Source organism: Podarcis gaigeae (genome assembly GCF_964106915.1).
Source record: "Podarcis gaigeae genome assembly, chromosome: 2".
In the NCBI taxonomy this organism is placed as follows: Eukaryota; Metazoa; Chordata; class Lepidosauria; order Squamata; family Lacertidae; genus Podarcis; species Podarcis gaigeae.
The window spans coordinates 68,530,755-68,547,967 of NC_139679.1; the positions used below are offsets into that span (position 1 = coordinate 68,530,755).

Sequence of the window (17,213 nt, forward strand, 5' to 3'; positions counted from 1 at the left end):
GCTGCATTATATACAGGTCTGAATAGTCCCTTGTGGTCCTGTATTAAGTAAAACCAAGGAAACACATATTAAGATGTGGTGATGAAAATGACATCTACCCAAGAAGAGAAAGAGGGAAAATATAGCCTTTTACCTTTCAGTTGCATTTAAAGTGTTGAATTGGTAAGGGTAGTATCCAATGATGTTTGTTTACAGACAGATAATACAGTGCTGACATCTACAAAGCACTAGCACAACCAGTGTTAAACATATCTGTATTGCCTATAACTGCTGTGCTGGGGGGAGGGGGCAGGCTGCAGAAAAGGAGAGGCATTGCTGAAAATAGCCTCCCTTCCCATTCTACTGATGAATCCCTTCTGTCAGCAGAGAGACAGATTTGGACACCTCCCAAGGTGCAGAGGGCAAGCAGTAGCAATTTAAACAGTGATCTAAAACTTTAATCCGTCATAACTGGAAGAACAGCTTTCTCTTGTAAGTCATACAGTTTTGAGGCTGATCATGAGATACACGAAAGGGACCCTAATATGCCATGACACATACTCAAATTAGCCTACACCTTCACCATGAATAAAACAGTTCATGCCTAACTTGGAACCTGATCCAATCCACTGTCAAAAAGTAAGCGAAAGGGATAGAAATTGATTTTAATGGCTATTGTGTCAAAACTAGGCCAGGCTGTCACTGTTTTCAGGTGATATTCAGTCACATTCAAGTTGATTTGGCACTTTTGTGGTGGCAAAATGTACTGGAACGGTAGGATACAGATTGTTCAGCACAACTTTTTGTGACCCCATTGCAAACAATTCAGAATGAATGCTCAATAAAGAGCCTGTTACCTTACCTCCCCACAAACTTTATGAAATCACATCCAAATACTCAATAAGCTTGCCTGCAGGAGATATACAGTGGTACCTTGAGTTACATACATTTCAGGTTACATACGCTTCAGGTTACAGACTCCGCTAACCCAGAAATAGTACCTCGGGTTAAGAACTTTGCTTCAGGGTGAGAACAGAAATCGTGCTCCGGTGGTGCGGCAGCAGCAGGAGGCCCCATTAGCTAAAGTGGTGCTTCAGGTTTAGATCAGTTTCAGGTTAAGAACAGACCTCCAGAACGAATTAAGTATTTAACCCGAGGCACCACTGCATATTGTAGATTCCAGCATTGTATTACATTACAGTAGGCAACTCTAAAAACTGCACTCATGGAATAAACCCAGGTGCCAACTCCATGTCATACCTACTCAGTTGCTAGACTTATACAATGGTGCATAAGTCAAATTGTACCCAGGGCTATCAGTTTTGAATTTCTAACATTACTGGCTTTAGCTGTCCACTAAAACTCAATCCAGCTAATAAAGAGATGGTGAACCTGTTGATTTGGGAGTAGATGGACAATCTGTTGAGCAGGTTCTACTCCCTAGGAAGAGCGAGTGCTCCTGAACACAATATTGCTGATCATTTCTCAAGTTGCAGTTGTGGCAAGGGATGCTTTTCCAGCTAGGTCTGGCATACCAGCTGCACACTCCTCTACTACATAGATGAGGAACCCATGGCTCTCCAAATGTTGTTAAATTACAACTCTCATCACCCTTTTTGACTAGGGCTGATGGAATCCAACAGCTTCTGGATAGTCACCTCTGTCCCAATAGGCAGGCCCTCAGAGGTCCAGAGAGGCCTGGGCTAATTCATGCTTTTGAGGATACATTCACCATGGACTAATATTGTGCTATTAAAACTATATTTTGATGAATATTTATGAAAATCTAAAACTCATTAATATGATAAAATCTGTATCAGTTAACCAAAAATGCCAGTGTCCTTTCCCCAAATTACATACCTTGTTTGCTTGAATTTGCAGCTCTAAGCTGACAGTGTATTGTATTTTTGACACTTATCAAGTGTCAAAAAATTCACAAGGGTCTAAATTTGAGGCCCCCTTTGAGCTTTGGGTCCAGGCCAAATGGCCCCCTTGTCCCTCCTCTGATATGTCCTTACAGGAGTAAAAAAAACCCTGCATTCTCCATCATTCATACCATACCTCTAACTTAGAGCAATATGTGTAAACTATTGCTGCTGTACAGGAATGTTCTGGTCTAGAATGAAGCAACCACACTGGCTTCCAGATGTTGTTAGACAACAACTCCCATCACTGCATACCATTGGCTAACCTTGATCTATTCCACAAATAGCTTCAAATAGTTTCCAGGCATCATTCATATGGCTGGTTGTGTTGAACTTCAAAGCCCTACACCACCTGGAGGAAAGTATTCTTAGTAGTGATGGTGCTTCTCTTCTCTCTGACCTGTATTGTGTTCCACAGACACTAAGCTTCAGACCTAACTTCTGAATGAAGCCCTTTTCATTCCTGAACTACCAATGAGGACTGCCCTTAGAAATGGAGATATCAAAAATTTAATACTTGTCTTGGTTGAGTAACAGCATCCACCCTGAAACGAACAGTAGTAGCAATGGCAAGATCCTGCTCTCTTTATCCTATTTTATGGATTGGGACCGGCAGGGCATCTGTGAGGGAAATTTAAGCAGACTGGGTGTTTTGCATGAGCGATTTTTGGACAGAAATCCAAAGCATTCTACCTGCCCCACGTCCCAGGTTACTAACTCTGGACTACTGTACATTGCAGGGTTATCATATGGAAAGTTACTTGTAAGTAAGGGCATAATCATACGAAGGCAGCCATCCTTGCGAAGTTTCTGGTAAAATCTGCATATGACCTGCTTGGGTATTAATAAATCGCTGGTGGAAGCTGCTATAGAAACTTCTAAAGGGGCTCAAGATCACACGGAAACCTGTAGCTGTCGGGACCTTGGTTCTCTGTAGGGTGCCCGTCTGTTTGTGTGTATGCAGGCTATAATTTGGGTCCACCCCGTCTGGGACTGAGACGCAAGAGGGTGAAGCGAGCAGGATCGGCTGGAGGCAAGAGGGGGCGACCCTACAAGCCCTGGTGCTGCCACGGCACCGTCACAACCTGGCCTACACTGCGGGGCCGTCGGGAGCCCCTCATTCCCTTTGATCTCCCCAAGCCGCCCTATTCACTGAGCCTCCATGACACGCTCCGAAGGCTCTCACTCCTGCAAGGGGAACTCGGAAATCCCATCTCTGTGTGGGCGGAGGGGGGGGAGGCAGATGCGAAACCCGGGCTGTCCGCTCTACTTTTTTCCCCTCGCTATATCTCTGTGTTGCCATCTGGCCCCCTCGCCACGTCCAGGTTCCGAGAGCGCGAAGTGCTTCCGGTTCGCGCGGCGCGCGAGCTCCGGTCGCCGGGTTCTGCTTCCGGCGCGGCTGGTTCCTGGGACGCTCTCTTGGGGGTGAGGCGGGGCGGCTGCTCCTCTTTCTTCCTTGGGTCCGGCCGGCGCTCGGCGGAGCTGCGGGAGCCCCTATGGGCGCAGCCCGCAAGTCTTCCAGAGCGGGGCGCCTTTCCCCCCTGCCCCGCCCCTCTCGGGCACCCCAAAGGCCGTGGGTGGCACTCGGGGGGTAAACATGGCCAGCAAGGAGCGCCCTACAACCGCCCCCCAGCACCTCCAAGGGTGTGCTAGTGGAAGCGCGAGGCTCGGACCCTGCAAGGGGGGGGGGCGGTGGTGGTGGTAGAGGGGACCTAATGCAACGCTCCAGACCTCCCTCCCTCCCCTGCACACCTGCTGGGAGCATTTAGGACGCAGCCCTCGGTGCAGCAGGAGCCTGTCTGCGTCCCTTAACCTATATGAATTGCGCAGCGCCTGCCGTTTTACGCAGAAAGGGGCGATGAGCTTCCTCGAAGGGAAATCCGCCTCCTGGCCCGGCTCTTTTCTCCAGTCCACGTGCACGTGGGGAAAAGCAAGTAACACCTTGTCATGCCGCTGGAGGATCTAGGCCAGTGTCGCCCACGGCCGGCTTGCAGCAGTGCTGCGGAGTTTCAGGCAAGAGGCTTTTCCAGCCCTGCCTCGAGAGGCCAGGGATTGAAGCGTTCAAGGCACTGTGCTTCTGTTTCTGAGCTGCGGCAGAGTTTTGGTCTTCGCACCTCTTAAATATGCAGGAGATCCCCTCCACCCCCATTAAGAGTTTGGTAATTCTAGTGTTCTGAAACAAGACAGCACACACGGTTTTTGAAGCTTGCAGATTATCCAGTCAGGTGGCTGGTGTGGACATGAGCAGGTATCCCTTGGGAACTGGTGTCCAGTAATGTAATATATTACTGACATGCAGCTTTTTCCTTTGCTGAAGTGTCTTGACATCTCTTCCAAATTTATACAAAATGTCACAGATGTGTGCGGACCACTAATTTGTTCAGAATGTCGCAGCAGTATTTGTCTGGTTTTCCAAGTAGAAGTGAGAAGAAGTTAAAATGTTAGAATGCTCTTGACAATCATTTCTTCCTTCCTTGTAGGTATATTTTGAACATATGTTACAAATATGGCTGTCTCTCTTATTATAAAATGGGGTGGGCAGGAATTTTTGATAACCACCTTGTCAGAAGAAGACACAGTGCTGGATCTCAAGCAGTCCCTCAAAGGACTTACTGGAGTGCTCCCAGAGCGTCAAAAGCTTCTTGGACTTAAAGTAAAAGGTAATATTTATTTCATGCTCCACCTTTCTTTCACTGTTTAGTAGGGTTGCAGAAACAGACCTGGTTGTCAAATTGGCCAGCTGCTAAGGCATATCTGCATATCTGTTGCCTTTTGTCCCAGATCCACACTTTCTTCTTGCCTGGTCCATGTGTTAAAATTGTCATGGTGGAGAGAAGACTGACTCCTACACTTGGGGTGGGTCAACTTAAGGCTTCCATCGTCCTTAATTTCCTTCTCTCTCTCTTTTTCTAGAATGACCCACTCCTGTGCTAACACACACTTACAAAGCAAGAATTGAGAATCAGAATATGCAAAACTAATCTGTGTTAAATGATCAGATGTGTGCAGGTGGCAAGGTTTTCCCCAGTCCAGAATTTCTTGCAAGAATTTCTAGTAGGCATCAGGTTGGCCACTGTGAGACTATGATTCAGCACACTCTTCTAATGTTTTTTATGAATATCAGCAAGTATTAGGTGACCTGCAAAAAATAGGCTAGGGGTTCACTTTTTGTTGTTGACACTGCACTTCCAGGAGGGAGGTGGGAAGCAGAAAGAAAGAACGAACTCTGGATTGTAACCAGCAAAGTCGTCCTGCTAGCAGAAAGACTTCTGTTTGCTCAGTGGGACTTCCTCTCCTTCTCTCTACATGTGTCCATGCTAAATCTGTTCCAGTGGGTTTCAGGAACCCCTAGAAGGGGAGGGGACGGAGAATAAGTTACACCAGGAAGCAGGAGAGAAAATCTTACTCTAGGTTGCCAATATCATAATATTATACACGTCTACTCAGAAGTAACACTCATTGATCTCAGTGGAATTAACTCGCAGGAGAGTGTGTATAAGATCATAAGTTAGTGTTTTAAAATACAAATCAGGTGAAAGGAGAAAGAAACAGCTGCAGAGGAAATCACTCATTTTTGCTAGGAAGCTGTAATCTGTTTATATTGCAGGCAAGCCAGCAGACAATGATGTTAAGCTTGGATCACTAAAATTGAAACCAAATACTAAAATCATGATGATGGGGACTCGTGAGGAAAGCTTGGTAAAATACATTTTTCTATTTTAAACACACAAAAACTAATAATTACAGAAAAAATGATTATAATAAATGTAATTGCCTAGAAATAATATAGGGTTCGTGTATATGTATGAGAACAAGCAGTGTAAATAATTTTCTGATTAAATGTTAACTGACAAAAAGTTGTTGAAGCCAGAGGTTGGCCTGTATGTGGTGTGAGCTGAAGGTGTTCCCGGAGGGGTACTCAAATCCTGATTGCAGGTTTCCCACAGCATCTGGTTGGCTGCCAAGAGCAGGATGTTGGACTTTATGGGCCATTGGTCTGATCCAGCAGGCTCCTCTTACCTTTTTAAATTCCTTTAACCAATTGATTTTCTACCCTCTTGCCACCAAAATAACTGCATTCTTCCAAAGCAGCCACGAATGTATAGGTTGTTCACATTTTCTTAATATGCTTTATCACTGATTCCTCATGTTTATATTTTCCATTTTTGTGGGCTGTCTGCTTGATCAGCCACTTTATTCTCTTTATGTATCCTCTGTAAAAAGTATCCAAATTGGTGCTTTAAGCAGTGTGTGATGTTTAATTCTGAATGTTGCTCTTTGTTTAGACAACGCCTTGGCAAAAAGCAAAAGTACTTTTAAAGGGCAGGGAATGGAAGCAGATCTCATTTTGTTTTTCTGTACAAGAAGTTTCAAATACAGTCTTACCTTGGATCCCAAATGCACTGGAACTCAAACATTTTGACTCCTGAACGCCACAAACCTGGAAGTGATTATTCTGGTTTGCGAACATTCTTTTGGAACCTGAACATCCGACGGGGCTTCCGCAGCTTCTGATTGGCTGCAGGATCTTCCTGCGGCCCATCAGTAGCCGCAATTTGGTTTTTGAACATTTTGGAAGTCGAACGGACTTCCAGAACGGATTCCGTTCGACTTCCAAGGTACGATTGTAATAAAATAAGTTTTCGGTGTTTTACTTTTGTTGTAGGAAGATGTCCTTGGGCCACCGCCTGATAATGAAGATGTAGTCAATGATTTTGACATTGAAGAGGAAGTGGTTGAAGTCGAGAATAGGTGAGTTTGTTGCTTTATAGAGAAATAATTGGCTGGCTTATAAATATGCAACAGCTGCATGTCATTTATATTGTTTGTTTTTAGGGAAGAGAACCTGCTGAAAATCTCCCGCAGAGTTAAGGAATATAAAGTGGAAATATTGAACCCTCCCCGAGAAGGGAAGAAATTGTTGGTCCTGGATGTTGATTATACCCTGTTTGGTAAGTAATGTACATTTTCAAGACATTATTCCCTGGGCCTGGTACCTGCTGATCTTATGGTTCTTGGCAGCAGACCAGAGAGTTGCTCTCTGGGTATAGGTAGATTCAGTTGGGTTCCACTGCAGTCCTGGGTGCTATCCACATGCTCCCTTGAATGGAGTGTAGGTGTATGCCAGAGCACAGGTAAGGAGAAAAGATGCTGGCATTCAGTTAAGGTTTTAAATGACTAATATGAACTGGCTGACTTTCTTCTAGACCATAGATCATGCGCAGAGACTGGGCTTGAGCTGATGAGGCCGTATCTGCATGAATTCCTGACATCTGCATATGAAGACTATGATATTGTAATTTGGTGTAAGTTATTTACTTCACAAATTGAAAGTGTTTTCATTATGCCTAGAGATGCATTTCCACTTGTGACATAGGTATCCTCTGGAGATGTTGTGGACTTGATTTGCATCTTTTACACAATGCTTGATGCTGAACCTTTCTGTTGTATTACATCTCTCAAGCCAGCAATCATGAGAGGTAGTTTAATGGAGGCTTTAGCCCTTGCGGGACAGTCAGCACAGAACCTCTGTGTGAATGAAAATCAATACTTGATTTAAAATACCCTCCTGAACAACTTGATAAAATACTCTCTGGGGCAAATACTCTGATTCAGAAAATGGGTTATGAATCCCTGTTGGTTGTAAACATGGGCTAGGATCCAAAGACCTACTTAGGTAATCCAAAGCCTTGGGGATGCCTAGTAGAGTGATTGTGAAACTTTGCCTTGCTTTAAATGAAGTTTGTCATGCTGCATTGGGACTGTGTGTGCTACTGTAGGAGACATTCAAATCAAAGTCTCCCTTGAGTGTTCAAAACTCGTTGCATGGTCCCTAGGATCCAGGACATGAGAAGGAAAACACACTTAATGCCAGCTGTTGAACCACTTTGTTTGACACTTCCCATTTGTTTGTGTTCTTGTTGTACAGAAGTAGATCTAATGCTCCCCTCTTTTCCTCCTTGTGGTTGAGCAATCTTTTTCTTGTTTATATATTAAACATAGTGTGCTTTTTGTTTCAGCATCTTTACAGTAGCGCACACTTAAAATGAGATAAGCAGAGCTCAGATAAATAGGAACACACACTGTTACAGTGACTTGGTGGTAGCATTGGGATTAGAGAGTGACTCCCTGGGCAGATTCATGCAATTGTTGGATTAGCTGCTTGCCACGAATATGCGAATGCAGGTGAAACTGAAAAACAGTTCAGATGAGAGGGACTTGCTGCATTGAAAACTAATTTGGAGCCGGCATTCCTGAATAATTAGCTAATACCCAGAATAGGATAACATGGTATTAAAAGATGCCTTGAAAATACTTCACTTGAAAATACTTTGTTTATTCCCTTTCAGCTGCTACCAATATGAAGTGGATTGAAGCTAAAATGAAAGTAAGCTCGATGTGTAAACTTGTGTGTGTTTTGATTTTCTTGTGTTTTAGAATGTTCTTTGTGTGATCTGCTTCACAAAATGATTCATAGTATTTTAGTCACAGCATAGAACTGTGTTACAAGTGCTAAAATTGGCATGATTAATACTGTGGCTTTGGCCCTAAGTTCCCATGAATGCCTCCCTCCTCTCGTGGGATGCTCCTACTGGTGACAAGCAGAAGGAGAGGCAAATTATAGGAGATTGGTAAACTATAGCATGGGATGAGCCAGTGTGCAAAATGTCCTTAGGTATTGTTTTTCATTGCAGGAGCTGGGAGTGAGCACCAATGCAAACTACAAGATAACCTTCATGCTGGATAGTGCGGCCATGATAACTGTTCACACACCAAGACGAGGATTAATTGATGTAAGTGTCCTCTCACCAACCTCTTTTTTCAAGGCAGGGCAGGAGCACCCACTCATCAGCACCCTGTTCTAAAGATCAGTGTATGCAGTTCAGATTTCAGTACAGTCATACCTTGGAAGTCGAATGCTCAGAAACCAAAGCACAGCTTCTGATTAGCTGCAGGAAGCTCCTGCAGCCAGTCGGAAGCTGCAGAAGCCCTGTTGGACATTCGGCTACATTCGAGAACTAAGCTGTTCGAAAACCAAGGTACGACTGTATGTTAAAATATGGAATAGGTTCATCACACTAAGAGCAACAGTTCTAAGAAACCTGACTGGCTTTTTGCCACCTGTTGAAGACTCCTCTTTCAACAAACCTTCCAGATATTTTTATCCCAATTGATATCTGCACTCAATTTGAAATAGTTTTTATATATGCAATTGTTATATGGGTTTATGAATTGTGAAATTGCTTTGAGTCACTCCATAGGAAGTGGTTCATACACAAAATTAAGAAGTAAGCATGCCAAGCCATACATATAAAAGAAATAGAGCTTGGCTTGCTTGCTGTGCTGGCTGGAGAAACAAGGACCTTCTACACCAGAACGGGTTGTATCCAGTGAAGTTCTCCTGTTTACTCAAGAGCTTCTCCCAATGCTACAGGACTTTCTCCCTTCTTCCTGGGTGCTCCCACACCTGCTCCCAAATCTGTTCTGTCGTTTTCCCCATCCTTCAGGAGCACATTTCTGCAAATAATCTTTATACAGTAAAAGCAGAATACTAATGGTAAATTCTGTTGTTGAAATGCTGTTTCACTTGAGGTTTTCTTACAACTTTACATCTACAGGTGAAACCCTTGGGTGTCATATGGGGCAAATTTTCAGAGTTTTACAGCAAGAAAAATACTATTATGTTTGATGACATTGGACGAAATTTTCTTATGAACCCACAAAATGGACTAAAGGTAATGTTTAGCATTCGTTTATAAATGCCAGTTTACCTAGTATGGGGTTTTAGGGGAGGGGTAATACGTCTGGTAGGGGAGAGGTCGTGCTCTTTCTGGGGTTGTTTATCCACCTTCGCTCCTCACCCCGCACTCAGCTCTCACCTGTGGCTCCTTGAAGCTGTCGGCATGTGACAGTGCCCACATCCCAGCTAATGTCTTGACTGGCTGGCTAAACCAGGTGAGGTAGCCAATGGGTCTTAAATCCCCAGAGAGTTAGGGACTTCCTTCATATGAAGACAGGCTGTGGCCGATTGAGCAGATGAGACTGATGGTGGGTCCATTGTCTCTCGAGATAGATGGATGCCAACAGCCTAGAGGAAGAAAACTCAAGTGGGTTGAAATTTGGGAAATGGTGCCAATGGAATGGCTCTTTGATCCTGTTTGCACTACTGCTGGTTGGGTGGCAAGTCACTGTTGTACCAACATGCCAGTATCTGCCATCTTGATTGCAGCACTTCCCAGATTGTTGTATGGAAAGAATTACTCTTCGAATGAATATTTTCTATTGGTTGTGCTGACCACCCCTTTCTTCACAACTCCGTGCACACATTTCAGCTTTTGGATTTCAGCCATTATTTGGAATTGCTTTGACCTAGGAAGTTGTGCCACTCACCCTTTGGGATTATCATATATTTGTGATCTTAGATCATCCTCCAAGGAGCTGAGAGCCAATGTTTCTGGCTTCACAATCAGCCTATGAGGCAGCTTAAACTCAGAGAGCCTGACTTTCCAAAGACACTAGATAAAGTTAAAAGCCAAGTTAGTGTTCGAATTTCTCTTATCCAACCCTGCCACTCTGGCCACTGCACCGCATCATTCCTATGATAAAGCACTCATAATAGCTACAATGGTCTTTGGAAGCTCCCCCCCCCCCCCCCCGCCGCCGCCGCCGCCATGCCCCAGTGCATGTGAAGACAAGATGTTTTGTAGTGATCTGGCTGTTGCTTATCAAAGTTTTGATGTGGGGGTATTTAAGAGAACTAGAAATAAGTTGTCTGCAAAAATGTAGGCAATTTGTGCTTTAGTACCTAGACTAAAGGTATAATGTAAAATAATGGAAAGGAGCTTTGCATCTCAGTCTCTTACTGAGGAGCCTTGTGTATGCCTACTCAGACGTAGGTTCCCATTTAGACCAATAGAACTTGCTCCATAGCATCTTAACTGCTATTCTGCAGTGGCCTTCCTATTTATACCATTGTGTTGCCAGTGGTAACTATTTTCCCTTTTTATGACATCAATGGGCATATACAAGGTGGCAGCAGAATATTGTTGCTTTTGCTGTAATGCACCAGTGGCAGAGGCCTCTGTAGGGACCTGTCAGAAGTATTACAGACCACGAGAGAAATGTGGCCTGAATGAACTGAAGGGACAGGATGTACCCATTCTGAAATGGTTGTCAGCAAAGTTACATGTCAGTGTCTCTCCCCCCCCCCCCCCCCGCCTCCCAAACATCTCAGTGTTTTTGGAAAATGTTTGTCCTGGAAAAGACATCTGGCTCTTGTGGTACAAGCGTTGCCCTTTGTAAAGTCTCTGCTTCTTGAGAAATGGTGACAGATGAGTGGAAATTGCTTTAAAAGTGCTGTTCAACTGGATGGAGGCTTGATGGAGTGCACCGCTGACAGAGCGGTATCATTGCCTCCCCCTGGGAAAAGAGAGCCGGTGTGCTGCAGCTCAGACTTTTATTGACAGCAAGACAAATTGGAGGTGACCGTTTATGAGAAATGCTGCTGTAAAAGGAATCGAGATCAGATGTTCTACCAGAGGCAACAGAATTTAATCAGCCATTCCACATGGGATTAACTTATTGTCCGCAGGCCTTTGATAAATGTGACAAGTGGTGCTTGGAATGAGCTTTAGAAGCCTCTCAGAAGGACGTGGTCCCCACTGTAGACTATGGTGACAAAGATAATAGCAATTGTCTCTTCAGCTTAGTTTTTGTGTACCTAGCAATTAAGTATGCACAGAGTGCTCTTTATTTCCTTTTGGACAGAGTTCTGGGATAAACTGAAGCTTGAAACAATGTGCTGTCTGGCAGAGCACATGCTTTGCTTATGGAATGACCCAATTCAGTCCCTGCCATCTCCAGTTAAAAGGGTCTTGGGTGGTAGTGCTGTGGAAGATCTTTGCCTTGGCTTTTGGCAGCCACTGCCACTCAGAGTAGATAATAGAGGTTGTGCTGCAGTTTTGGCCTCTCTTACCTTGGAGTAAGCACCATTGAATTCAATAAGACTTCTGAGTAGACACGGTTAGGATTTTTGCTCTTAGCTCAGCATATTGTATTAATTTACATGGCCCTTAACAACTTTGGTTCGGGATACCTTAAGGACTGACTGGTTCCTTATATCTCTGCCTAATCCCTGAGATTTTCATGGGAGTCTCTGTTGGTGATCCTCATGATGCAGATGCATGCCTCATATCGACCAGGAGCTATGCACCCAGTAGTGTAGTTCCAACTATGGAACTCCCTCCCAGATGAGATAATAGCAGTCCTCCTCTCCCTATTGAATTTCAGGCACTTGATGACCTTTCTATCCCAGCATGCTTTTGATTGCCATGTGAGTCCTATTTTACTTTTTTTTTTTTAGCTGTGGTTGTTATTTTAAGCTTCTTATTATATGACAGGCGCATTTTTTTATTGATCTGCAAACTGCTTAGAGGCTATCTGTGGTGAAAATAAGAAGTTATGAGCATATCACACTTTCTGATACCCTTATAATTTCTAAGATTTCAGGATGTAACTAAGCTTAAGTATGTAGAACTGAAACAATCACATATTCCTCCCCTGTCCTCTTCTTCTGTTTCCCTTGTGTCACATTTTCAGTTGTAAGCTCCTCAGGGCAGAGGGCCAGGTTCTTGTACTCTGTAAGTGGATAGCTGGATAGATAGTAATCTTAATGGAGGATGCCTGGGATTAAATCTTAGATCTTCTGCACCCAAAGTGTGTGATCTGTTACTGGGTAAAAGGCATACCTGTTGCCTTTGTAGCTTTAAAGTTTGCTGTGTAAATTTCACTAACTGTCGTATTAGTGATTAGTCACAGTCAAGCTTCCAATCAAGGTACTTGACAGGGTACTCTCCATTTTCTATTGGGGAACAGCAGTTGACAGTGCTGAGTGGGTTTTTTAGTGGATGAATGCATGGTGTGTATTTTCTTTCCACAATGGGAGACCGTTCTTTGTATATAGGCCCTAGAAGAGAGGGCTGCATTTGGGAGACTGCCTTCCTTCCTGGCAAGCGAGATCAAGAGAAGCCAGCCCTGCCTCGTAGAAACACAGCACAGTGCTTATGATGATGGCAGGGAGAGGAGTAGAATGTCATGTAGAGGTCTATGCTGGAGGACTGGAGGTGCTGTCAGCAGTGGATTAGGAGGTGGGAGGGAAAGAAGCAAGACCTGCAGCTGTGAAGTGAGGCCACTTCTCACCACCCTCTGACTTTTTAAATGTGTGGACATACTGATGCATCTGCCTATGGCGACACTGCCGTAGAAAAATTACATGTTTTACTTTTAGAGTGGCTTTGCCTTTAGGTGACACTGTATGAATAATTGTACGTGAATAGTCATCTTCATGTTTCCCCATATAATAACCTCCTTGTATAATATATAGAAGCCGTAATGTAAATTCTCAAAATACAGCTTGCCTGTGTTGTGAGTTCATATTCACACGGAGGCCTGATTGGCTCTTCGAAGTAAAAAGAGCTTTTGCTAGTTTGTTTTTAGCAGTAAGTATCCTGCAACAAGGAGAATGTTGCCCTTGAGTTCAGCATCTGCTATGCTGCGATATATGTTGCTAGAAGCGACTCAGTAGTTCATAAAAACATTATTTGCAAATACTCTGAAAGGTTGGTTGTTTGAGCCACTGCGTGGATATGAATAGGACATGGGGGAAGGACAAAGTCCATTTGCAAATAATACTTTGGGGTTTTAGAGTACATTGCAGGTCTCTGCAAGAAGGGAAGGATGGAGCCTGCCTGGCAAGTAGAATGGAACCGGAGAACTGAGCCAAAGGGTCAGGGTCTTAGACAGGTTCTTGCAATATTATCTGCTCAACGAATGCTAGCATGTTAAGTTTGGGTATGGTCTCTATTTTTCTCTTTAAGATATGTATCATTTACACCTGGTTTCTTTCTCAACAGATAAAACCCTTCATGAAAGCACATTTAAACAGAGATAAGGATAAAGAGCTTCTAAAACTTACTCAGTATCTCAAGGAAATAGCAAAATTAGACGACTTTTTGGAGTTGAACCACAAACACTGGGAAAGGTAAGGATGAAATGCTGTTCTTGTTCAGCATTGTGCTTCAACAATATCAAATTTCGCTTCCTGCTGTCCCAATCTGAACTGATAGCAACTCCATTAGCAGAGGTGCCTGAATTAGTGTTGGTTCAATTTGTTAGCAATTTTGTGTACGACTTTTTCATATGTTTAGGAAAGTGACAAAGACAATGCCATAGCAGGGTGGGATCACCATAAAAACACAGTAGCCAGTATGTCTGCAACCAGGGTTTCCCTAGTTACATATAAAACAAATAGTCCCAATGACCTTGGTGGAATCTACTTGCTGACTCAGGCTAGAGAAGTCTGTGCGTCTCAAAATTCTGCTAACTGCATGAATTGTACGTGGCTTGGCAGTCTTGGCTCTGTACTTGAGATTTAACTGCAGTTGACTCCAATGAAAATGCATACCAAGCATTTTCACTTGGAGAAGGAGCTAACATTAAGGCATTTTCCTTGAGAACTGGACCATAGCTCCTCCTTCAGTCAGAATGCTTCTAAACTTTGGACCACCAAAGTTTCTGTTCCTTTCCCCATTTTGGTGTGAAGGATTTGACCTTAGGGATCTCGGTTAGATCTCTGTATTCTTATGTATAGGTAAAAGGTTCAGGTAAAGGACCGCTGGATGGTTAAGGTAAATGGTGTTTCCGTGCGCTCTGGCTTCTGTCACTGTATTCTGTTGCGCCAGAAGCGGTTTAGATAGGTGGGCCACATTATTATGTATACAGGAGGGGTGAATTGTGAACCAGCTCTACTTTTTAAAGTCTCTTTGTAGGTGGAGCGTGCAACATTTTTACTTTAGAGCAGGTGTGCCTGACATAAAGGAATGCAGCCTTCTCCATCCCTGCAGGTGATGTTAAGGCTCCAACTCCCATCAAACCCAGCCAGCATGGCCAATAGACAGGAGTGATGGGAGGTGTAGTATAAAAGACCAGGTTGGAGAAGGCTTTGTGAATAGACGAACCATTCAGGACTATGAAACCAGCACTAGGCTGTAGTTTGGAAGGCATCTGTGCTATCGGCAAGGGGTTGATCTTTTGAGTCCTGCAAACCGACTGGTGTTCAGTCAAGATTTATGTGCTGTGTTCGCTCTTAAGATCACCTCCTGATAAATTTTATATTTACTTCAACATTTATTTGTTGGAAGCTCAGAAATTAGAGGCAAGAGGTTGCTCTTGGTCAGTAGACATTAAAAGTGCATCTGGGGTAATCGGCTGTAGATGTGTGACTCACACTTGCTCTGCAAAGCAATATTATCTGGTCTTGATGGTTCTAGCACATTTTAATCAGGCTGTGGTTAGAAAATGCCTAGCACTTCACTCAAAGTTGTGAGTGTGAACATCCACATTCATGTTACAACGTACTTTCTTATGCCATAGTTGCTAAAGTAACTGATAACTCCTGATAACACATGCTCAAGGCATAAATCTGAGCAATTTGGACATGATTTAGACACTTTAATAATTTGCCCTCTTTTTGAGTGCGTACTGCTTTTCCCCCACCAGCTGTAAATTTCAGAATGCTATTTAGACATCTCAGTCCAGATCTTTTGAGAGAATTTTTTTAATGCCCAAAGGTTTGTTTTACTGGTTGGATCTTAACAAAAAATGAAAGATTTGTGCTGATATTTTAGAATATTAATATGTGCTACTGCTGAAAAATGCTCTCTTAAAATTCTAGGGCATATGAACAGTGCATATTGCCTAACTCTTTTTATAATTGATTTATTTACTCCTGCTACCCATCAAGACTATGGCTATTTCAGTAGAGGAGGTGCTGAAAGATGAAGTAAACTAGGATAGTACTATGAATGCTTTCAGAACATCGAGAATCTATCGTACCAGTAATTCCATATGTTTTAAATGCACACCATTGTATATGGCCCTGTGTATGTCGAATCCTATTATAATTGTTTTATTTTTGGCTTTTTCTTCAGGTACCTTTCAAAGAAACAAGGACAGTAGCTTTATTTTGTGACATTGAAACCAGGCGGAACATAGAGACCCTTTGACCTTTCCTCTTGTGTAAGCTAGAATAAAGTAGTGCTGGACACTGACTTAACCACCCGAACAACTGCTTATACCTGGTCTTCCTGTTGGTTTGCTCTAGGTCTCTCTGTCTCTCTTCTGAAGATCACCACTAACAACTGAAAGGGGAAATCATTTGCTTTTCCCTTCCTCCCTTGCATTTATCTCTGGGGTTACTATTTAAAAAGCAATGTCATTTGTACTGCTACTGTAGTATCCCCAAAACTTTAAAGACCACATTGTTTGGAAATGGGGTGGAAACCCCCCAACGTTCAGACCAAAAAAAAGAGGAAAATCCCCCAACCCAGATATTTACTATGGAGCCAGTTTGTTTTTTCTGCATTCTCAGTTCTAGAAACCATTTCCCCTTCCCTGTTTATGGTATTTAAGTCTATGAACTATAAGATGTCAAATTATGTATTAGTATGTCAAGTGTTCCTTTTGTACAAAACAGTTTTAAGGATGGAAAGCACCACTAGAGGGCGAAGATACCTTCATATGTGGATTGTGATAATAAAACTGTTATGACTGGAGAGAAGAGGAGGGATTTGAAAACAGAACCTTTTAATGCTTGGTTGAAAAGCATTCCTTTTTTGTTTTGTTTTTTTGTTTAACAACAACAAAATCTAACCAGAGTAAAGGTTTAAACCTGAAAAGAGCTAAGAGCCTAATTCCTTAAAGCATGAACATTAGCTGTTCTGTTCTTGTTAAATCTTGTCAGGATACAAGCTCTTTTACTGGCAATATTCAGCCACAGCTGTTCTAAAGTGTCACTTGTGCTGCTTCAACCTGCACTGTGGAAGTGTGATGCACCTGCTGTCTCGCATTGCCGACAGTCCCTTGTCATGCCATTCTTGTATTTGAAAGCAGATTGCTCCTTTCAAATAAAGATAGCATATATTGTTCTTAAGGAACTATAGCAGGTCTGCTAATAATAATGATGATAATAATAATAAATGCCTTTTCTTAAAACCTGTGTTCCATTGTTTTCTCAAGCTTCAATATAAACGAGGCCATGAGTCTCATTCTCTACCGACTGAACTATCCATGCCCTGTACTTATGCCACTTTTGATTCCTGATTGGATGTATAACAAAGTATGCTGTGTGTATGTGGTTTGCTTCCACTATCCAGAGGGTTTAAGAGGGTTTGGAATGGATTTTAGTCCTTATATCTGCTAATATAGGGTCTCAGGTGGAAAGTCCCACTTCAGTTGTAAAAATGTTCACCT

The 17,213-nt window shown here is 43.0% G+C and overlaps 1 protein-coding gene across 2 annotated transcripts; it reads left to right on the top strand.

Annotated features, from left to right (window-relative positions):
- The first annotated feature begins 3,250 nt into the window (after window positions 1-3,250).
- Window positions 3,251-16,955, top strand: UBLCP1 (ubiquitin like domain containing CTD phosphatase 1). Of its 2 annotated transcripts, none has more exons than XM_083726229.1 (11): window positions 3,251-3,329; window positions 4,385-4,564; window positions 5,512-5,603; window positions 6,571-6,656; window positions 6,741-6,856; window positions 7,112-7,210; window positions 8,255-8,292; window positions 8,600-8,698; window positions 9,524-9,640; window positions 13,817-13,944; window positions 15,893-16,955. In XM_083726229.1, exons 2-11 carry the CDS (start codon window positions 4,411-4,413, stop codon window positions 15,918-15,920), a joined length of 957 nt encoding a protein of 318 aa, XP_083582355.1. In that variant the 5' UTR covers window positions 3,251-3,329; window positions 4,385-4,410; the 3' UTR covers window positions 15,921-16,955. The 2 variants fall into 2 exon arrangements, with proteins under 2 accessions (XP_083582355.1, XP_083582356.1); XM_083726230.1 differs by lacking the exon at window positions 3,251-3,329 and adding an exon at window positions 3,343-3,917.
- The last annotated feature ends 258 nt before the right edge of the window (window positions 16,956-17,213 follow it).

What these genes read in the sequence shown, in the direction of transcription:
- UBLCP1 (XM_083726229.1), top strand. Translation starts at nt 4,411, where the DNA reads ATGGCTGTCTCTCTTATTATAAAATGGGGTGGGCAGGAATTTTTGATA. An exon ending in GGATTGAAGCTAAAATGAAA is followed by an intron (nt 8,293 to 8,599) that starts GTAAGCTCGATG and finishes TTTTCATTGCAG; the next exon opens with GAGCTGGGAGTGAGCACCAA. An exon ending in ACCCACAAAATGGACTAAAG is followed by an intron (nt 9,641 to 13,816) that starts GTAATGTTTAGC and finishes CTTTCTCAACAG; the next exon opens with ATAAAACCCTTCATGAAAGC.